We start from the raw sequence: 23,470 nt of genomic DNA on the forward strand, positions 1-23,470 counted from the left end.
ACCACAAACCAGAGATGGGAGGAGTATCGAAACTGGGTACATGAATCAAAACATTTTAGCTTTTTCCAACAATTTACCTCTAAATATGTGAAAGTGTTTTTTTGTAAAGTGTGTGACACATGTACAACATGTGAAGGAACAAACATAAATAGACAGAGAAAGGTTACAGAGGAAAAGCAGTCAGACTTCACCTTTAGTGTGTATAGCCAGGTAAACATCTGGGGTTTCTTATCGCCCCCTTCAGGGACAGGCCTGTAACTACTCCACATTCTAGTGGATCACAATATAGAAACTAATATGGTCTTTGGTCACATAGAAACAGCATAAGCCCTCAGTCTACTGGGTCTGCCCTCTTATTCCTTCCTCTCTCTATCTCATCATAATAGTACAGACATGGAACACTTCTATATGGGTTCATATCAGTAGACGTCTATCTGAATGTGGTTTACAGAAGACTGACAGCAATATGGTGCATAAAGGGTTTGTTAGAAAGTGTTGCTTTACATAATAAGAAATGTATAGAAACATTCAAGATGTAAATGCATTGTTTCAACTCAGAAATACAGAGATTTAAATTAATATGTCCTTAAATCAAGTTATATTTCAAAGCAATACAATGATGTGGGGAATCATCACTTTTTATTTGATATATGAGAATGAATACAAAACACAACATACCTTCTCCATTTTAAGTTCCATAGTGGAACACTCATCTGGCTCCTATAACAACTACTGAAACCATTTTACGGAAGACTTACATGTTGAAAATGATTTACAAAATACTTACATGTTGAAAATATACATCTGCTGTAAAACCTTTTTTTTTCACAAAATACTTAGTAGACAGTATTTGAAAAAGAATATAAGTCAAAAGTAAGTGGAGTTTAAAGGTAGACTCAGTGATATGACGTAGATGTAGAAAGTAAACTGCATAGTGGTTCAATTTCCATAACAACTAAGAGTGTTGAAGCTTGAGGCTCAACTTCTCCTTTGTTTTGGTCCTGTGACTTCCAGACTGTGAACATGAAATTAACCCGTGCATATGTGCAGATACTGTGTGTGATTGTGTGAGAGAAGTCCTGCATGTCGCTCATTTCAGTATCTTCAGTGCTACTCTTGGTAATGTAGTTTCGCTGAATGTATATTTAATTAAAAAATAAGTGTTAAAGCTGCATTATGTAAATATACATTTTTAATAACAAACTATAGCTACGTGTTCTATCTTAACTGTTATAGTAGGTCTACCAACCAAGTATAAACCCATCTTGTAACGGCAGCCTTCCCTCTCTTCACGAGAAGAGAGGTTGTAACAGGGATCGGACCAAGACGCACCGTAGTTGGTGCTCAACATATTTAATACTGATAAACAGTGAACACTTAACAATTACAAAATGTGGCAAACCGATACAGTCCTAGCTGGTGCAGAGAAACCACAGAGACAGGAAACAACCACCCACAAAATCCCAACACACAACAAGTCACCTATATATGATTCCCAATCAGAGACAACCCAAAACACCTGCCTCTGATTGAGAACCATATTAGGCCAAACATAGAAACAGAAAAACTAGACACACAACATAGAATGCCCACCCAGCTCACGTCCTGACCAACACTAAAACAAGCAAAACACACAAGAACTATGGTCAGAACGTGACACATCTTTAGTATTTTAAATTAGAATAAAAAACTGAAAAGTTTCACATACAGTATATATACACCTGCCTGTAAATGACATTAGTTAAAATACAACAGATTCCCCAAATATGCAGCAAATTCTACTTTTAAACAAAAGCAGGAAATACACTATTGTTTAATTAACAAACTGAAATAAAAGACAGATAAGAGTAATATTTCAAGAAAAATCAACATCAATCAACAATAACAAAGGACAGGATACAATCCACCAAAAGCTTAAATCGTCAACTTACTAAATCATAACATTCAGCATTTGTGAAATTCCATTCAGTGATATTAAACTCAGTAAACACTATCATATATCAATGGTAAAAACTTTACAATCTTTAAAATGGTTGTTCAGTTTACAGTTCATACTGTAATGATCACACGGATGATTCAGTCTGTTCAATGACATCATCACAGGGTATCTGGTCTTGAGGAGATTTGACTGTTGAACACAAACCTACAGGAATATAACGGATGAAAGCAGCATTAGAGATAAACTGATCCAACTGCTCTTTCAACTGTACACAGTTATACAATGTATCCCATCAGAGAGAATGACATAAAGGAGATTATCAAGCTGGATAAGCTGATTGTAAATACACTGAAATAAAGTTCTCACCTCGAGCCCTGCAGCATTTCACCATCAGCACGATGGACACCAGTAGAAAGGGAGACATCACCAGTAGACCACACAGCAGCCTGGTCAGAGAGATGGAGACAACAGAACCTGGAGGGACTAGAAAAACACATGTTTTACCATCAAGACACCTGAACACACACACTGCTCTTCTCACAAGCTCATACACTGCTCTTCTGACCTCTCACTGTCACCCAGCTCTCTGGTGATTCTCCTTCACCAGATTTACACTTATAGAATCCTTCATCTGACTTGGATACTGTAGGGATGGTCATCTCTCCTGTGGTCTCATTCATGATGAGTACTCCATCTTTGTAGAAATCAGTCTTGGGGTTAGGATTTGTTTCTTGATATCTAAATGTACAGGTCAGATTCACAGAGTCTCCTTCAGTCAAGGGATGGACAGGGCTCTCCAGGATCACATCACCATCTGTGTAACATAATATAAATAATACTGTAATTCTGGAATCATCACTCACAATACCTCAACATCTTATGAGCTTGTATTTTATTTTATGACATGCAATCATTCATTTACAGAATGAATTATAACATTGTGCATTGAAATGTAAAAATGTTAGTGAAGGTTGTACAATAGACGTACCGTTCCCTGTGATGTTGACAGCATTACTGTACTCTCCTGATCCAGACTCACACCAGAACACTCCACTGTACCATGTGTCCAATGGTGTGATGGTGCATGTGGATTCTGTTATTGATCTCCAGGTAGATGGACACTCTGACGGCCATGCTGTCTCTGTGTATCTCTTCAGTCTCCATCCAGTAGAGTTCCCCTTCACCTCACAGCTCAGTGAGAGAGACTTTGATCTAAAGTGTTGAGTTCTGTTGGGATTTACTGTAAGAGACACTGAAGGCTGCAGATCTGAAACAAAGAGAGACAGTCAAACGTATAGTTATATAGACACATGAGGGTGACTTAAATATAATTCAATACAGTTTCAATGCAGATAGTTACCTCCTGACCAGAGAAACTGAGGTTCACTGTAGAGTGTATCATAGACTGGGTCTCCTCTCCCAGCTCTACACACATATCCTCCTGTGGGAGTAGGACCAGCAGGGATCAGAGTGTAGGAGTCTTCACTATTCCCATTGTCAGATAGGGGCTGTAGAGAGTAAGACTTGTCTGATAGGGAGGGTAACCCAGCTCTGTAGGGAACAGTCCTGTACCAGGAGAACCTCCAGCCTGTAGACGTCTTGTCAACTTCACAGCTCAGAGTCACTGAGTCTCCAGGGTTCAGCCACTGATGAGAGATACTCAGGACAGGTTGTGGTTGATCTGTGATTAGATAGAGGACAGGTTTCAACCTTTCAGTCTTAGAAAGTATTCTAGTGAACCCAATTTATTTTATACTTGATTAGATAGACTTACCAGACACAATCAGTTTTACAGCCTCACTGATCTTGGAGAACTTGTTTCCCTTTACACCCACACAGGTATATGAACCACTGTTAGACTTGTAGACAGGACTGATTCTGTACTCAGGCTTTGTGTTAAAGGGGATCACTAACTGACTATTCTTATACCATCTGTAGTTCCAGTCAGAGTCTCCTCCTCCCTGTATGTCACATCTCATAGTAACAGTCTCTCTAATGAATATCTGGGTCCAGTTGGGTTGGAGGACCAGAACAGCAACAGGTCTCTCTGCACAGACACAACACAGACAACTAACTGAATAAACAGTTGCACAATTTAAAATGTATTAATTTATCAATAGGTCTTCTCATGAATATAGCTTCAAGTTAGCTATAATTGTTGCGATACAATGAGCAGACAAAATATTATACCCTAGATTACTTTCTATCCACAATAGCATCCATTTATCATAAAACTGTTTTAATCTCACCAGTAACATTTATCTGGACTGGGTCACTGTACAGGGTGTAGTAGACTGGGTCTCCTCTCCCAGCTCTGCACCAGTACTGTCCTCCATCAGAGACACTGACCCAGCTGAGTGTGTAGGAGTATCCAGAGGTTGTGGTTACTGGTGTAGAGTCTGGTCTGTGTCTGTACCAGTAAAACTTCCATCCAGAAGACTCTACAGTACAGCTCAGTGTCACTCTGTCTCCTGTGAATATGTTCTCTTTGTCTGAAGTCAGTGTGGTCTTTGGCTGATAATCTGTTGGTATTTCAATGTGTGTTGAGTGATAAGATAACAACAACAACAACAACAACTAAATTAGTCACTATTCACAGTAACAGTGACATCATCACTGATGGATGAAGATGTGGGTCTGGATCTTCTCTCTCCCTGACACCAGTAGAGACCATGGTCAGACTCAGTAACTCTACTGATGGATGAAGATGTGGGTCTGGATCTTCTCTCTCCCTGACACCAGTAGAGACCCTGGTCAGACTCAGTAACTCTACTGATGGATGAAGATGTGGGTCTGGATCTTCTCTCTCCCTGACACCAGTAGAGACCCTGGTCAGACTCAGTAACTCTACTGATGGATGAAGATGTGGGTCTGGATCTTCTCTCTCCCTGACACCAGTAGAGACCCTGGTCAGACTCAGTAACTCTACTGATGGATGAAGATGTGGGTCTGGATCTTCTCTCTCCCTGACACCAGTAGAGACCCTGGTCAGACTCAGCACCTCTACTGATGGTGAGGGTGTCTCCTGTTATAGTGTGTCTGACAGACTGGGACACTACATTATAATTCCTGTCTTTGTACCACTGATAGTTCCAGTTACTGTCAGACCCTACTGAACACGTCAGAGTAACTGTCTCTCCAGGGAACACAGGGTTTGGAACTACAGTTCAGTTGAGCATAGTGCAATAGAGTTGGGAAGAGTTCAGTAGAGTACAGTACAATAGAGTAGGGTACAGTTCAGTAGAGTACAGTACAATAGAGTAGGGTACAGTTCAGTAGAGTACAGTACAATAGAGTAGGGTACAGTTCAGTAGAGTACAGTACAATAGAGTAGGGTACAGTTCAGTAGAGTACAGTACAATAGAGTAGGGTACAGTTCAGTAGAGTACAGTACAATAGAGTTGGGAAGAGTTCAGTAGAGTACAGTACAATAGAGTAGGGTACAGTTCAGTAGAGTACAGTACAATAGAGTACAGTACAATAGAGTAGGGTACAGTTCAGTAGAGTACAGTACAATAGAGTAGGGTACAGTTCAGTAGAGTACAGTTCAGTAGAGTACAGTACAATAGAGTACAGTACAATAGAGTAGGGTACAGTTCAGTAGAGTACAGTACAATAGAGTACAGTACAATAGAGTACAGTACAATAGAGTAGGGTACAGTTCAGTAGAGTACAGTACAATAGAGTACAGTACAATAGAGTAGGGTACAGTTCAGTAGAGTACAGTACAATAGAGTACAGTACAATAGAGTACAGTACAATAGAGTAGGGTACAGTTCAGTAGAGTACAGTACAATAGAGTACAGTACAATAGAGTACAGTACAATAGAGTACAGTACAATAGAGTAGGGTACAGTTCAGTAGAGTACAGTACAATAGAGTACAGTACAATAGAGTAGGGTACAGTTCAGTAGAGTACAGTACAATAGAGTACAGTACAATAGAGTACAGTACAATAGAGTAGGGTACAGTTCAGTAGGGTACAGTACAATAGAGTACAGTACAATAGAGTACAGTACAATAGAGTAGGGTACAGTTCAGTAGAGTACAGTACAATAGAGTAGGGTACAGTTCAGTAGAGTACAGTTCAGTAGAGTACAGTACAATAGAGTACAGTACAATAGAGTAGGGTACAGTTCAGTAGAGTACAGTTCAGTAGAGTACAGTACAATAGAGTTGGGTACAGTTCAGTAGAGTACAGTACAATAGAGTAGGGTACAGTTCAGTAGAGTACAGTACAATAGAGTTGGGAAGAGTTCAGTAGAGTACAGTACAATAGAGTACGCTACAGTTCAGTTGAGCACAGTACATTCGGGGCGATAGGAAGACCAGTATTTAGAGCGTTGGACAAGTAACCGAAAGGTTGCAAGATCGAATCCCCGAGCTGACAAGGTAAAATTATGTCGTTCTGCCCCCGAACAAGGCAGATAACCCACTGTTCCTAGACCGTCATTGAAAATAATATTTTTTTCTTAACTGACTTGCCTAGTTAAATAAAGGAAAAATAAAAAAATACAAATAGAATAGAGTAGGGTACAGTAGAGCACAGAACAATAGAGTAGGGTACAGTTCAGTAGAGCACAGAACAGTAGAGTAGGGTACAGTTCAGTAGAGCACAGAACAGTAGAGTAGGGTACAGTTCAGTAGAGCACAGAACAGTAGAGTAGGGTACAGTTCAGTAGAGCACAGAACAATAGAGTAGAGTACAGTTCAGTAGAGCACAGAACAATAGAGTAGAGTACAGTTCAGTAGAGCACAGAACAATAGAGTAGAGTACAGTTCAGTAGAGTACAGTAGAGTAGGGTACAGTAGAGCACAGTTCAATAGAGTAGGGTACAGTACAGTAGAGCATAGTTCAATAGAGTAGGGTACAGTTCAATAGAGTATAGTTCAGTAGAGTAGGGTACAGTTCAGAAGAGTAGAGTTCATTAGAGAAGGGTACCGTTCAGCAGAGTACAGTTCAGTAGAGAAGGGTACCGTTCAGCAGAGTACAGTTCAGTAGAGAAGGGTACAGTTCAGTAGAGTACAGCTCAGTAGAGAAGGGTACAGTTCAGTAGAGTACAGTTCAGTAGAGAAGGGTACAGTTCATTAGAGTACAGTACAATATAGTAGGGTACAGTACAGTAGAGCACAGTGCAATAGAGTAGGGTATAGTACAGTAGAGCACAGTGCAATAGAGTAGGGTACTGTTCAGTTGAGAACTGTACAATAGAGTAGGGTACAGTAGAGTATAGTACAGTACGGTTCAGTTGAGCACAGTACATTCTGGGTTGCAGGTAGAATAGTGTTTAGAGCGTTGGACTAGTAACCGAAAGGTTGCACTATCGAATCCCCGAGCTGACAAAGTAAAAATCTGTTGTTCTGCCCCTGAACAGTAAACCCACTGTTCTTAGACCGTCATCTTCTTAACTGACTTGACTAGATAAATAAAGGTAAAATAAAACAAAGTTCAGTTCAGTACAGTAGAGTAGGGTGTAGTTCAGGAGAGTACAGTACAGTAGAGTAGTGTAGAATTCAGTACAATAGAGTAGGATACAGTTCAGTATAGTAAAGTACAATAGAGTAGGGTACAGTTCAGTAGAGCACAGTACAATAGAGTAGGGTACAGTACAGTAAAGTACAATAGAGTAGGGTACAGTACAGTAGAGCAGAGTGCTATAGAGTAGGGTACAGTTCAGTACATTACAATAGAATATGGTACAGTTCAGTTGAGCACAGTGAAGTAGGGTACAGAATAGTAGATCACAGTAGAATAGAGTAGGGTACAGAACAGTATAACACAGTACAATACCTTCAAGTAGAGTACAGTAGAGTAGGGTACAGTAGAGCACGGTACAACAGAGTAGGTTACAGTACAGTACAACAGAGTATGGTATAGTACAGTAGAGCGCAGTTCAATAGAGTAGGGTACAGTAAAATAGAGCACATCACAATATTGTAGGGTACAGTTCAGTTGAGCACAGTACAGGGTAGGGTACAGTAGAGTACAGTACAATAGAGAAGGGTAAAGAACAATAGAACACAGTACAATACCTTCAAGTAGAGTACAGTAGAGTAGCGTACAGTACAGTAGAGCACAGTACAACAGAGTATGGTACAGTACAATATAGCACATCACAATATTGTAGGGTACAGTTCAGTTGAGCACCGTGCAAAACATTCAACTAGAGTACAGTAGGGTACAGTTCAGTAGAGCACAGTACAATAGAGTAGGGCACAGTTCAGTAGAGCACAGTACAATAGAGTAGGGTACAGTTCAGTAGGGGGCAGTGCAATAGAGTAGGGTACAGTTCAGTAGAGCACAGTGCAATAGAGTAGGGTACAGTTCAGTAGAGCACAGTACAATAGAGTAGGGTACAGTTCAGTAGGGGGCAGTGCAATAGAGTAGGGTACAGTTCAGTAGAGCACAGTACAATAGAGTAGGGCACAGTTCAGTAGGGGGCAGTGCAATAGAGTAGGGCACAGTTCAGTAGGGGGCAGTACAATAGAGTAGGGCACAGTTCAGTAGGGGGCAGTGCAATAGAGTAGGGCACAGTTCAGTAGAGCACAGTACAATAGAGTAGGGTACAGTTCAGTAGGGGGCAGTGCAATAGAGTAGGGTACAGTTCAGTAGGGGGCAGTACAATAGAGTAGGGCACAGTTCAGTAGAGCACAGTACAATAGAGTAGGGTACAGTTCAGTAGAGCACAGTACAATAGAGTAGGGTACAGTTCAGTAGGGGGCAGTGCAATAGAGTAGGGTACAGTTCAGTAGGGGGCAGTGCAATAGAGTAGGGTGTAGTAGAGTAGAGCACAGTACAATAGAGTAGGGTGTAGTAGAGTAGAGCACATTACAATAGAGTAGGGTACAGTTCAGTAGAGCACAGTGCAATAGAGTAGGGTGTAGTAGAGTAGAGCACAGTACAGTCGAGCAGGGTACAGTAAAGTACAGTAGAATAGGGTACCATACAGTAGAGCACTGTACAATAGAGTAGGTTTACAGTTCAGCAGAGCACAGAACAGTCGTGGCCAAAAGTTTTGAGAATGACACAAATATTTATTTCCACAGTTTGCTACTTCAGTGTCTTTAGATATTTTTGTCAGATGTTACTATGGAATACTGAAGTATAATTACAAGCATTTCATAAGTGTTTCATAAGGCTTATATTGACAATTACATAAAGTTGATTTAAAGAGTCAATATTTGCAGTGTTGACCCTTCTTTTTCAAAACCTCTGCAATCCGCCCTGGCATGCTGTCAATTCACTTCTGGGCCACATCCTGACTGAAGGCAGCCCATTCTTGCATAATCAATGCTTGGAGTTTGTCAGAATTTGTGGGTTTTTGTTTGTCCACCCGCCTCTTGAGGATTGACCACAAGTTCTCAATGGGATTAAGGTCTGGGGAGTTTCCTGGCCATGGACCCAAAATATCGATGTTTTGTTCCTCGAGCCACTTTGTTATCACTTTTGCCTTATGGCAAGGTGCTCCATCATGCTGGAAAAGGCATTGTTCGTCACCAAACTGTTCCTGGATGGTTTGGAGAAGTTGCTCTCGGAGGATGTTTTGGTGCCATTCTTTATTCATGGCTGTGTTCTTAGGCAGAATTGTGAGTGAGCCCACTCCCTTAGCTGAGAAGCAACCCGACACATGATTGGTCTCAGGGTGCTTTTTCTGTTGGCATGACACAGGACTGATGGTAGAGCTCACCTTGTCTTCTCAGGACAAGCTTTTTCCGGATGCCCCAAACAATCGGAAAGGGGATTCATCAGAGAAAATGACTTTACCCCAGTCCTCAGCAGTCCAATCCCTGTACCTTTTGCAGAATATCAGTCTGTCCCTGATGTTTTTCCTGGAGAGAAGTGGCTACTTTGCTGCCCTTTTTGACACCAGGCCATCCTCCAAAAGTCTTTGCCTCACTGTGCGTGCAGATGCACACCTGCCTGCTGCCATTCCTGAGCAAGCTCTGTACTGGTGGTGCCCCGATCCCGCAGCTGAATCAACTTTAGGAGACGGTCCTGGCGCTTGCTGGACTTTCTTGTGTGCCCTGAAGCCTTCTTCACAACAATTGAACCGTTCTTGATGATCCAATAAATGGTTGATTTATCCTTGCCTGTGAAGTCCTTTTGTGCAAAGCAATGATGATGGCACGTGTTTCCTTGCAGGTAACCATGGCTGACAGAGGAAGAACAATGCTTCCAAGCACCACCCTCCTTTTGAAGCTTCCAGTCTGTTATTCAGTACAGTACAGTAGGGCACAGTACAGTACAGTAAAGTAGGGTACAGTTCAGTGGAGCACAGTGCAATAGAGTAGGGGACAGTAGCGAACAGTACAATACAGTAGGGTACAGTTCAGTAGAGCATAGTACAGAAGGGTACAGTTCAGTACAGTTCAATAGAGTAGGGTACAGTAGAGTAGAACACAGTACAATATATTCAAGTAGAGTACAATAGAGTAGGGTACAGTTCAGTAGAGTACAGTAGAGTAGGGTACAGTTCAGTAGAGTACAGTAGAGTAGGGTACAGTTCAGTAGAGTACAGTAGAGTAGGGTACAGTTCAGTAGAACACAGTACAATAGAGTAGGGTACAGGTCAGTAGGGTACAGTAAAATAGAGTAGGGTACAGGTCAGTAGGGTACAGTAAAATAGAGTAGGGTACAGTACAGTACAATAGTGTAGGGTACAGTACAGTAGAGTACAATAGAGTAGGGTACAGTACAATAGAGTAGGGTACAGTACAGTACAGTACAATAGAGTAGGGTACAGTACAGTACAGTACAATAGTGTAGGGTACAGTACAGTAGAGTACAGTTCAGTTGAGCACAGTGCAATAGAGTATGGAATAGTTCAGTAGAGCACAGTACAGTAGAGTAGTGTGCAGTACAGTACAACAGAGCAGGGTACAGTACAGTACAGTAGAGTAGGGTAGAGTACAGTTCAGTAGAGCACAGTACAGTAGAGTAGCGTGCAGTACAGTACAACAGAGCAGGGTACAGTACAGTACAGTAGAGTACAGTAGAGAAGGGTACAGTACAGTAGAGTACAGTTCAGTTGAGCACAGTGCAAAAGAGTAGGGTACAGTACAGTTGAGTACAGTAGAGAAGGGTACAGTACAGTAGTAGTAACAGACACCATAATGGCACAGATACAAAGATGAAACCTCTATATAAATGTTTTCCTTTATGTTCAAACATGAAGTTTAGGAGTCAGGTTACAGGACAGACTCCTCTCCATAGAAAGTATGTGTATAAACAATTACTTTGTACTAAAATAATTTAACAATGTGTTTGTTATTGCTTTGGAGTTAGGAGACTTCACAGAACAACACTGTCCCAACACTGTCCCAACACTGTCCCAACACTGTCCCAGCACTGTCCCAGCACTGTCCCAACACTGTCCCAGCACTGTCCCAACACTGTCCCAACACTGTCCCAACACTGTCCCAACACTGTCCCAACACTGTCCCAGCACTGTCCCAACACTGTCCCAACACTGTCCCAACACTTTAACTAAGAATTCTGACAATATAAATAGTGTCCATCTTTATGACAAAAACACAAAGTAACTCACCTTTTACATTGAGAGTAATAGCATTACTAGGTTGTGAAGATGTGGGTCTAGACACTCTGTTCCCTTCACACCAGTACGGACCCTGGTCAGACACAGCAGCTCTTCTGATGGTGAAGGTGTCTCCTGTTATAGTGTGTCTGACAGACTGGGACACTACATTATAATTCCAGTCTTTGTACCGCTGATAGTTCCAGATACTGTCATACCTCACTGAACACGTCAGAGTGACTGTCTCTCCGGTGTATACAGTGTTTGGCTTCACAGTCAGAGTAGTTTTGGGAAGAGCTGTGAAAATAAACACAAAACATCTGGATACCTGCCTGGTAATTCAGCTGATGCTGTAACATTGTGATAAAATTATATTTTACATATGTTGACTCCATTCAGTTAGAATTTACAGTGTATGCAATTAGATTAACCCTCATTGGCTCTAAATTTGAAAGCCCAGATTGAAGACAAACAGTGAGCTCACCAGTGATGATGATGGGGAGAGCTGAGCTGAGATTTGACTTCTGGGGCCGACCTTTCTTCCTCCCAACACACTTGTACTGACCAGCCTGGTCAGGGAGAGAGATGGTGATGGTTTTTCTGGTCTGAATGGGAAGCTCTTCTTTGTATCTGAACCAGTGGTACGTCCAGTCTGTGTAGTCTGATATGTCACACTGCAGAGTGACTGTCTCTCCAGGGTAGAGGAGACCCTGTGGAGTGACTATCTTCACTGAGGCCGTGGGCAGAGCTGTGGAAACAGTTATATGAAGACAAATGCAGTCAGAGCAACAATCTTTCCAAAGTAGAATCTGACTTCAGTAAGTAGTACAGTAACTGTTATTTTAGACATATAAACTATATATGCAAAAGTATGTGGACACCCATTCAAATGAGTGGATTCGGCTTTTTCAGCCACACCCGTTGCTGACGTATATAAAATCAAGCACACAGCCATGCAATCTCCATAGACAAACATTGGCAGTAGAATGGCCTTACTGAAGAGCTCAGTGACTTTCAACGTGACACCGTCATAGGATGCCACCAAGTCAGTTTGCCAAATTTCTGCCACGCTAGAGCTAACCCGGTCAACTGTAAGTGCTGTTATTGTGACGTGGAAACGTTTAAGAGCAACAACGGCTCAGCTGCAATGTGGTAGGCCACACAAGCGCACAGAACGGGACCACCGAGTGCTGAAGTGCGGAGAACGTAAAATTTGTCTGTCCTCGGTTGAAACACTAACTACTGCGTTCCAAACTGCCTCTAGAAGCAAACTCAGCTCAATATATGCTCGTCGGGAGATTCATGATATGGGTTTCCATGGCCGAGAAGCCGCACACAACCATAAGATAACCAATACAATAGAGCAGTGTACAGTTCAGTAGAGCACAGCACAGTAGATTAGGGTACAGTGCAGTAGAGTAGGGTACAGTACAATAGAGGAGGGTACAGTACAGTATAGTACAGTAGAGTAGTATATAGTAGTAGTAGTGTTTTGGTCAAATAGATGTCAATGTTTGGGGTCTTGGAGGGTTGGAACCCCCCTGTTGTCTATACATCTCAATACTCTTTTTCCTGAAGTGTCCACAACCCACATGGTGGTCCTCTGTAACACAGTTGGTAGATTATAGCACATGCAACATTAACATGTAGATGTGCTGCCTGTGTTGTAACAGACATCATAATGGCCCTGATACAAAGATGAAACCTCTATATAAATGTTTTCCTTTATGTTCAAACATGAAGTTTATGAGTCGGTGTACAGGACAGACTCGTTTCAATAGAAATAGGTGTATAAACAATGACAACAACATCAATAATGCACAACAAAGTAAGTCACCTTTTACAGTGAGAGTGACAGAACCACTTGGTTGTGAAGATGTGGGTCTAGACACTCTGCTCCCTTCACACCAGTACTGACCCTGGTCAGACACACCAGCTCTACTGATGTGAGAGACTCCAATGTTACTGTAACCAGACTGGGATACTACATTATCATTCCTGTCGTTGTACCACTGATAGTTCCAGATACTGTCAGACCCGACTGAACACGTCAGAGTAACTGTCTCTCCAGGGAACACAGGGTTTGGCTCTACAGTCAGTGTAGCTTTGGGCAGAGCTGAGGAAACATATCACAGATTAGACATATTACCTAATCTGGATACATGAGTAGCTGTTTCAAATTACACTGTTATAGTGATACTGACTATAGTGAACTCACCAGTGACACTGATGGTGATGTCATCACTGGGTTGTGACCTCTGGGGCTGATCTGTCCTCGTCCCCTCACATCTGTACTGACCAACCAGACCAGTCTGAGTGGTGTGGATGATGATATCGATGACTTTACTGGTCTCTTCAGGAAGATGTTGGTTGTTTTTGTACCAGTAGTACCTCCAGTCTGTGTAGTCTGATATGTCACACTGCAGAGTGACTGTCTCTCCAGGGTAGAGGAGACCCTGTGGAGTGACTATCTTCACTGAGGCCGTGGGCAGAGCTGTGGAAACAGTTATATGAAGACAAATGCAGTCAGAGCAACAATCTTTCCAAAGTAGGATCTGACTTCAGTAAGCAGTACGGTAACTGTTATTTTAGACATATAAACTATATATGCAAAAGTATGTGGACACCCTTTCAAATGAGTGGATTCGGCTTTTTCAGCCACACCCGTTGCTGACATGTGTATAAAATTGAGCACACAGCCATGCAATCTCCATAGACAAACATTGACAGTAGAATGGTCTTACTGAAGAGCTCAGTGACATTCAATGCGACACAGTCAAAGGATGCCACCTTTCTAACAAGTCAGTTTGTCAAATTTCTGCCACGCTAGAGCTAACCCGGTCAACTGTAAGTGCTGTTATTGTGAAGTGGAAACGTCTAGGAGCAACAACGGCTCAGCTGCAATGTGGTAGGCCACACAAGCACACAGAACGGGACCGCCGAGTGCTGAAGAGCGAAGTGCGTAAAAATGATCTGTCTTTTGATTGAAACACTAACTACTGCGTTCCAAACTGCCTCTAGAAGTAAACTCAGCACAATAAATGTTTGTCGGGAGCCTAATGATATGGGTTTCCATGGCCGAGAAGCGGCACACAAGCATAATATAACCAATAAAATAGAGTACAGTACAGTAGAGTAGGGTACAGTTCAGTAGAGCACAGTACAATACATTAAAGTAGAGTACAGTAGATTAGGGTACAGTACAGTAGAGTAGGGTACAGTTCAGTAGGGCACAGTAGATTAGGGTACAGTTCAGTAAAGTACAGTACAGTACAGTGTAGTTCAGTAGAGTACAGTACAGTAGGGTACAGGTCAGTAGAGTACAGTACAATAGGGTAGGGTACAGTACAGTAGAGTAGGGTACAGTTCAGTAGGGCACAGTAGATTAGGGTACAGTTCAGTAAAGTACAGTACAGTGTAGTTCAGTAGAGTACAGTAGAGTACGGTACAGTTCAGTAGAGCACAGTACAATAGAGTAGGGTACAGTACAGTAGAGTATGGTACCGTACAGTAGAGTATGGTACAGTACAGTACAATAGAGTAGGGTACAGTTCAGTAGAGCACAGCACAATAGAGTAGGGTACAGTACAGTAGAGTAGGGTACCGTACAGTAGAGTATGGTACAGTACAGTACAATAGAGTAGGGTACAGTTCAGTAGAGCACAGTACAATAGAGTAGGGTACAGTACAGTAGAGTATGGTACAGTACAGTACAATAGAGTAGGGTACAGTTCAGTAGAGCACAGCACAATAGAGTAGGGTACAGTACAGTAGAGTAGAGTACCGTACAGTAGAGTATGGTACAGTACAGTACAATAGAGTAGGGTACAGTTCAGTAGAGCACAGCACAATAGAGTAGGGTACAGTACAGTAGAGTAGGGTACCGTACAGTAGAGTATGGTACAGTACAGTACAATAGAGTAGGGTACAGTTCAGTAGAGCACAGCACAATAGAGTAGGGTACAATACAGTAGAGTAGGGTACAGTACAGTAGAGTAGGGTACAGTACAGTAGGGTACAGTACAGTAGAGTAGAGCACAGTATAGTAGAGTAGAGTAGGGTACAGTACAGTAGAGTAGTATATAGTAGTAGTAGTGTTTTGGTCAATTAGATGTCAATGTTTGGGGTCTTGGAGGGTTGGAACCCCCCTGTTGTCAATACATCTCAATACTCTACACTTTTTCCTGAAGTGTACACTACCCACATGGTGGTCCTCTGTAACACAGTTGGTAGATTATAGCACATGCAACATTAACATGTAGATGTGCTGCCTGTGTTGTAACAGACACCATAATGGCACAGATACAAATATGAAACCTCTATATAAATGTTTTCCTTTATGTTCAAACATCAAGTTTAGGAGTCAGTGTACAGGACAGACTCGTTTCAATAGAAATTGGTGTTTAAACAATGACTCTGTACTAAACTAATTTAACAATATGTTTGCTATTGCTTATTAACAGAACAACAGAAAATATTTCACTGTCCCAATCATTTTAGAACTCATTGTAACTAAGAATTCTGACGCGCAGACTATGATTGACTCAATATAAATAGTCAACAACATCAATAAAGCACAACAAAGTAACTCACCTTTTACAGTGAGAGTGACAGGATCACTTGTTTGTGAAGATGTGGGTCTAGACACTCTGATCCCTTCACACCAGTACTGACCCTGGTCAGACACAGCAGCTCTACTGATGTGAGAGACTCCAATGTTACTATAACCAGACTGGGATAGTACATTATCATTCCTGTCTTTGTACCACTGATAGATCCATCTACTGTCAGACCCTACTGAACACATCAGAGTAACTGTCTCTCCAGGGAACACAGGGTTGGGTTTTACAGTCAGTGTAGCTTTGGGCAGAGCTGAGGAAACATGTCACAGTTTAGACATATTACCTAAATTGGATACATGAGTAGCTATTTGAATTTACACTGTAATAGTGATACTGACTATAGTGAACTTACCAGTGACACTGATGGTGATGTCATCACTGGGTTGTGACCTCTGGGGCCGATCTGTCCTCAGTCCCTCACATCTGTACTGACCAGCCTGACCAGTCAGGGTGATGGGGATGGTGATATCTATGGCTTTACTGGTCTGACTGAGAAGGTGTCGGTTGTTTTTGTACCAGTAGTACCTCCAATCTGTGTAGCCTGGTATGACACACTGCAGACTGACTGTCTCTCCAGAGTAGAGGAGACCCTGAGGAGAGACACTCACTGAGGCCACAGGCAGAGCTGTTGAAAGACACAAAGTTAGTTGATTCATACATAGAATCTGCTCTATCATGATTAAATGAAGTTAGTTGATTCATACATAGAATCTGCTCTATCATGATTAAATGTAGTTAGTTGAGTCATACATAGAATCTGCTCTATCATGATTTAATGTAGTTAGTTGTTTCATACATAGAATCTGCTCTATCATAATTAAATGTAGTTAGTTGAGTCATACATAGAATCTGCTCTATCATGATTAAATGTAGTTAGAGCACCAATCTTTCACTTCTTTAATTAAATAAGTCTTTGTTTTTCTATCATAACTATGAATACTGACACACAGACCATGATTGACTTAATATAAATAGTGTCTATCTGTATGACACTACTCACCATTGACGGTGATAGTAACAGGTTCACTGATGGATGAAGAAGTGGGTCTGGACTCTCTCTTTCCCTGACACCAGTAGGGACCCTCATTCACTGTTGCTCCATTGATGGTGAGGGTGTCTCCTGTTATAGTGTGTCTCTCAGACTGGGATACTACATTATCATTCCTGTCTTTGTACCACTGATAGTTCCAGATACTGTCAGACCCTACTGAACACATCAGAGTAACTGTCTCTCCAGGGAACACAGGGTTTGGATCTACAGTCAGTGTAGCTTTGGGCAGAGCTGAGGAAACACACAGCAGATGTTTTTACAACAACTAAACAACATCCTTAAAATTGTGTCCAATGTCAAGTGGTTATGAGACTCTCCACTGAATATCTGGGAGCTGTTGGGGTGTATGGTCAGAACAGCCTTCGCCACTCCTGCTCAAAATCAAACCAGACTGATACAATTGTCTTACCCATGTTTTTTCGAGATGCTAAAATACTCAAATATCTACCATCATCATCTTCAGTGTCCAGAGTTGATGTGTGTATTCAGCACTACAAAGAAAGTCACATTGCACCAATATTAGCTGGAAATATATAATAACATGCCATATTTATCTTACTGATTACCAAATACTTTTTACTTTATGTACTTTATTTTAAAGATGCAATCTGCAATTTCCACATAGATTTTAGCACTTTTAAATGAATAATAGCCATTCATTCTGAAAGAGTATCACCTTTAATTGCTTCATTAGGAAAAAACACATGATTCCACATCAAATCAAATGTTTTTGGAACACTACACATGAAGCTTCACATATTATATCAAATTGTATTTGTCACATGCAACGAATACAAAAGGTGTAGACCTTACAGGGAAATGCTTACTTACAAGCCCTTAACCAACAATGCAGTTCAAGAAAGAGTTAAGAAAATATTTACTCAGCAAACTAAAGTAATAAATAGTCAAATAAAAATAAAAAGTTACAATAAAAATAACGATAATGAGGCTATATACAGGAGGTATGGGTACGAAATCAATATGCGGGCAGCCCGTCAGGAAGTCCAGGATCCAGTTGCAGAGGGAGGTGTTTTGGTCCCAGGGTCCTTAGCTTGGTGATGGTCTTTGAAGGCACTGTGGTATTGAACACTGAGCTGTAGTCAATGAATAGCATTATCACATAATGTTGAATCTGCAGACGTGTTGCTGTGCGTTTTGTTGCTGTGCGATTTGCTGCGAACTTTACTTTACTTTGCTAGCTGACAACTTTACGTTTTTTGTTTTGTTTCTGTTTTTAATTACCGTTTATATTTTTAGTTTTTCCATCGCAACTTTTTTCCCTCATTCAACCTTTTCACTCCGGACGCTTTATCTGGACATGGTTCGTCAACACCTTCAACAGCCGAAGCTAAGTAGTAACATTAACATGATGTCTTCTAATTGCAGTCGCTGTACTCATAATATACAGGAGAACGATCGCCTTACGGCGAAAATAGCCGTGCTGCAAGCCCAGCTTCAGACGCAATCGTTAGGCAAGGGTATTTTCAGTGTAGGAAAGGAAGAAACAGCGTCTGTGCCACCAGTAAGTACAGATAGTAACGTTAGTATAAATCCCCCCGCACAGTCCCCGCAGCCGGACAACTTTCTCATGGCTTCTGGAGGGAAATGCTGTTGGAATGCTCAACCGGTGTCGCTCATTCAGCCGACAGAAACTTTCAACCGGTTTTCCCCATTATGTAGCGAGTCGGAGTCTGAGTCTTCTCTTGTCTCTACAACTCCCGTTACGGGGTCTGAGACGCCGAAGGCTCCCACCGTTAGCTCTGACAAATTGAAAACCCTAGTCATTGGCGACTCCATTACCCGCAGTATTAGACTTAAAACGAATCACCCAGCGATCATACACTGTTTACCAGGGGGCAGGGCTACCGACGTTAAGGCTAATCTTAAGATGGTGCTGGCTAAAGCTAAATCTGGCGAGTGTAGAGAGTATAGAGATATTGTTATCCACGTCGGCACCAACGATGTTAGGATGAAACAGTCAGAGGTCACCAAGTGCAACATAGCTTCAGCGTGTAAATCAGCTAGAAAGATGTGTCGGCATCGAGTAATTGTCTCTGGCCCCCTCCCAGTTAGGGGGAGTGACGAGCTCTACAGCAGAGTCTCAGCACTCAATCGCTGGTTGAAAACTGTTTTCTGCCCCTCCCAAAAGATAGAATTTGTAGATAATTGGCCCTCTTTCTGGGACTCACCCACAAACAGGACCAAGCCTGACCTGCTAAGGAGTGACGGACTCCATCCTACCTGGAGGGGTGCTCTCATCTTATCTACCAACATAGATAGGGCTCTAACTCCTTTAGCCCCACAATGAAATAGGGTGCCGGCCAGGCAGCAGGCTGTTAGCCAACCTGCCAGCTTAGTGGAGTCTGCCAATAGCACAGTCAGTGTAGTCAGCTCAGCCATACCCATTGAGACTGTGTCTGTGCCTCGACCTAGGTTGGGCAAAACTAAACATGGCGGTGTTCGCCTTAGCAATCTTATTAGGATAAAGACCTCCTCCATTCCTGCCATTATTGAAAGAGATCGTGATACCTCACATCTCAAAATAGGGTTACTTAATGTTAGATCCCTCACTTCAAAGGCAGTCATAGTCAATGAACTAATCACTGATCATAATCTTGATGTGATTGGCCTGACTGAAACATGGCTTAAGCCTGATGAATTTACTGTGTTAAATGAGGCCTCACCTCCTGGTTACACTAGTGACCATATCCCCCGTGCATCCCGCAAAGGCGGAGGTGTTGCTAACATCTACAATAGCAAATTTCAATTTACAAAAAAAAAAATGTCGTTTTCGTCTTTTGAGCTTCTAGTCATGAAATCTATGCAGCCTACTCAATCACTTTTTATAGCTACTGTTTACAGGCCTCCTGGGCCATATACAGCGTTCCTCTCTGAGTTTCCTGAATTCCTATCAGACCTTGTAGTCATAGCAGATCATATTCTAATTTTTGGTGATTTTAATATTCACATGGAGAAGTCCACAGACCCACTCCAAAAGTCTTTCGGAGCCATCATCGACTCAGTGGGTTTTGTCCAACATGTCTCTGGACCTACTCACTGCCACAGTCATACTCTGGACCTAGTTTTGTCCCATGGAATAAATGTTGTAGATCTTAATGTTTTTCCACATAATCCTGGACTATCGGACCACCATTTTATTACGTTTGCAATCGCAACAAATAATCTGCTCAGACCCCAACCAAGGAGCATCAAAAGTCGTGCTATAAATTCTCAGACAACACAAAAATTCCTTGATGCCCTTCCAGACTCCTTCTGCCTACCCAAGGACGTCAGAGGACAAAAATCAGTTAACCACTTAACTGAGGAACTCAATTTAACCTTGCGCAATACCCTAGATGCAGTTGCACCCCTAAAAACGAAAAACATTTGTCATAAGAAACTAGCTCCCTGGTATACAGACAATACCCGAGCTTTGAAGCAAGCTTCCAGGAAATTGGAACAGAAATGGCGCCACACAAAACTGGAAGTCTTCCGACTAGCTTGGAAAGACAGTACCGTGCAGTACCGAAGAGCCCTCACTGCTGCTCGATCATCCTACTTTTCCAACTTAATCGAGGAAAATAAGAACAATCCAAAATTTATTTTTGATACTGTTGCAAAGCTAACTAAAAAGCAGCATTCCCCAAGAGAGGATGGCTTTCACTTCAGCAGTAATAAATTCATGAACTTCTTTGAGGAAAAGATCATGACCATTAGAAAGCAAATTACGGACTCCTCTTTGAATCTGCGTATTCCTCCAGGGCTTAGCTGTCCTGGATCTGCACAGCTCTGCGAGGGCCTGGGATCGGGAGAGACACTTAAGTGTTTTAGTACTATATCTCTTGACACAATGATGAAAATAATCATGGCCTCTAAACCTTCAAGCTGCATACTGGATCCTATTCCTACTAAACTGCTGAAGGAGCTGCTTCCTGTGCTTGGCCCTCCTATGTTGAACATAATAAACAGCTCTCTATCCACCGGATGTGTACCAAACTCACTAAAAGTGGCAGTGATAAAGCCTCTCTTGAAAAAGCCAAACCTTGACCCGGAAAATATAAAAAACTATCGGCCTATATCGAATCTTCCATTCCTCTCAAAAATTTTAGAAAAAGCTGTTGCGCAGCAACTCACTGCCTTTCTGAAGACAAACAATGTATACGAAATGCTTCAGTCTGGTTTTAGACCCCATCATAGCACTGAGACTGCACTTGTGAAGGTGGTAAATGACCTTTTAATGGCGTCAGACCGAGGCTCTGCATCTGTCCTCGTGCTACTAGACCTTAGTGCTGCCTTTGACACCATCGATAACCACATTCTTTTGGAGAGACTGGAAACCCAAATTGGTCTACACGGACAAGTTCTGGCCTGGTTTAGATCTTACCTGTCGGAAAGATATCAGTTTGTCTCTGTGAATGGTCTGTCCTCTGACAAATCAACTGTACATTTCGGTGTTCCTCAAGGTTCCGTTTTAGGACCACTATTGTTTTCACTATATATTTTACCTCTTGGGGATGTTATTCGAAAACATAATGTTAACTTTCACTGCTATGCGGATGACACACAGCTGTACATTTCAATGAAACATGGTGAAGCCCCAAAATTGCCCTCGCTAGAAGCCTGTGTTTCAGACATAAGGAAGTGGATGGCTGAAAACTTTCTACTTTTAAACTCGGACAAAACAGAGATGCTTGTTCTAGGTCCCAAGAAACAAAGAGATCTTCTGTTAAATCTGACAATTCATCTTGATGGTTGTAAAGTCGTCTCAAATAAAACTGTGAAGGACCTCGGCGTTACTCTTGACCCTGATCTCTCTTTTGACGAACATATCAAGACTGTTTCAAGGACAGCTTTTTTCCATCTACGTAACATTGCAAAAATCAGAAATTTTCTGTCCAAAAATGATGCAGAAAAATTTATCCATGCATTTGTTACTTCTAGGTTAGACTACTGCAATGCTCTACTTTCCGGCTACCCGGATAAAGCACTAAATAAACTTCAGTTAGTGCTAAATACGGCTGCTAGAATCCTGACTAGAACCAAGAAATTTGATCATATTACTCCAGTGCTAGCTTCCCTACACTGGCTTCCCGTTAAGGCAAGGGCTGATTTCAAGGTTTTACTGTTAACCTTTAAAGCGTTACATGGGCTTGCTCCTACCTATCTTTCCGAGTTGGTCCTGCCGTACATACCTACACGTACGCTACGGTCACAAGACGCAGGCCTCCTAATTGTCCCTAAAATTTCTAAGCAAACAGCTGGAGGCAGGGCTTTCTCCTATAGATCTCCATTTTTATGGAACAGTCTGCCTACCCATGTGAGAGACGCAGACTCAGTCTCAACCTTTAAGTCTTTACTGAAGACTTATCTCTTCAGTAGGTCATATGATTGAGTGTAGTCTGGCCCAGGAGTGTGAAGGTGAACGGAAAGGCTCTGGAGCAACGAACCGCCCTTGCTGTCTCTCCAGGGCCGGTTCCCCTCTCTCCACTGGGATTCTCTGCCTCTAACCCTGTTACTGGGGCTGAGTCACTGGCTTGCTGGTGCTCTTTCATGCCGTCCCTAGGAGGGGTGCGTCACTTGAGTGGGTTGAGTTACTGACGTGAACTTCCTGTCTGGGTTGGCGCCCCCCCTTGGTTGTGCTGTGATGGAGACCTTTGTGGGCTATACTCGGCCTTGTCTCAGGATTGTAAGTTGGTGGTTGAGGATATCCCTCTAGTGGTGTGGGGGCTGTGCTTTGGCAGAGTGGGTGGGGTTATATCCTTCCTGTTTGGCCCTGTCCGGGGGTTTCTTCGGATGGGGCCACAGTGTCTCCTGACCGCTCCTGTCTCAGTCTCAGCCTCCAGTATTTATGCTGCAGTAGTTTATGTGTCGGGGGGCTAGGGTCTGTTGGTTATACCTGGAATACTTCTCCTGTCTTATCCAGTGTCCTGTGTGAATTTAAGTATGCTCTCTCTAATTCTCTCGTTCTCTCTTTCTCTCTGAGGACCTGAGCCCTAGGACCATACGTCAGGACTACCGGGCATGCTGACACCTTGCTGTCCCCAGTCCGCCCGGCCTTGCTGTTATTCCAGTTTCAACTGTTTCTGCCTGCGGTTACGAAACCTCTACCTGTCCCAGACCTGCTGTTTTCAACTCTTAATGATCGGCTATGAAAAGCCAACTGAGATTTATTCCTGATTATTATTTGACCATGCTTGTCATTTATGAACATTTTGAAAATCTTGGCTCTCTCTAATTTTCTCCTTCTCTCTTTCTCTCGGAGGACCTGAGCCCTAGGACCATACGTCGGGACTACCGGCCGTGGTGACTCCTTGCTGCCCCC

The 23,470-nt window shown here is 42.3% G+C and overlaps 2 protein-coding genes across 2 annotated transcripts in view; both read right to left on the reverse strand.

Moving 5' to 3' along the window:
• Positions 1-596: 596 nt before the first annotated feature.
• LOC129835465 (uncharacterized) lies at positions 597-3,666 on the reverse strand (the record flags this gene model as incomplete). The annotated part of the gene is made up of 5 exons (XM_055901101.1): positions 597-2,143; positions 2,306-2,422; positions 2,505-2,753; positions 2,928-3,206; positions 3,300-3,666. Coding segments are annotated over 5 exons (1,092 nt in total), but the record flags the coding sequence as incomplete, so codon positions are not given.
• Positions 3,590-23,470, reverse strand: part of LOC129835374 (basement membrane-specific heparan sulfate proteoglycan core protein-like) — a 29,651-nt gene continuing 9,770 nt past the window's right edge. Inside the window, exons 2-10 of the mRNA XM_055901012.1 lie at positions 17,098-17,639; positions 16,450-16,722; positions 16,069-16,347; positions 13,694-13,969; positions 13,313-13,591; positions 11,960-12,223; positions 11,488-11,772; positions 4,189-4,461; positions 3,590-3,986 (exon numbers count right to left, since the gene is read on the reverse strand). Coding sequence (XP_055756987.1) covers positions 3,700-3,986; positions 4,189-4,461; positions 11,488-11,772; positions 11,960-12,223; positions 13,313-13,591; positions 13,694-13,969; positions 16,069-16,347; positions 16,450-16,722; positions 17,098-17,314 — 2,433 coding nt within the window. The 5' untranslated portion in view covers positions 17,315-17,639 and the 3' untranslated portion in view covers positions 3,590-3,699. The remainder of the gene's footprint in view (positions 3,987-4,188; positions 4,462-11,487; positions 11,773-11,959; positions 12,224-13,312; positions 13,592-13,693; positions 13,970-16,068; positions 16,348-16,449; positions 16,723-17,097; positions 17,640-23,470) is intronic.

The sequence above is a fragment of the Salvelinus fontinalis genome, chromosome 36 (genome assembly GCF_029448725.1).
Source record: "Salvelinus fontinalis isolate EN_2023a chromosome 36, ASM2944872v1, whole genome shotgun sequence".
NCBI classification, from domain to species: Eukaryota; Metazoa; Chordata; class Actinopteri; order Salmoniformes; family Salmonidae; genus Salvelinus; species Salvelinus fontinalis.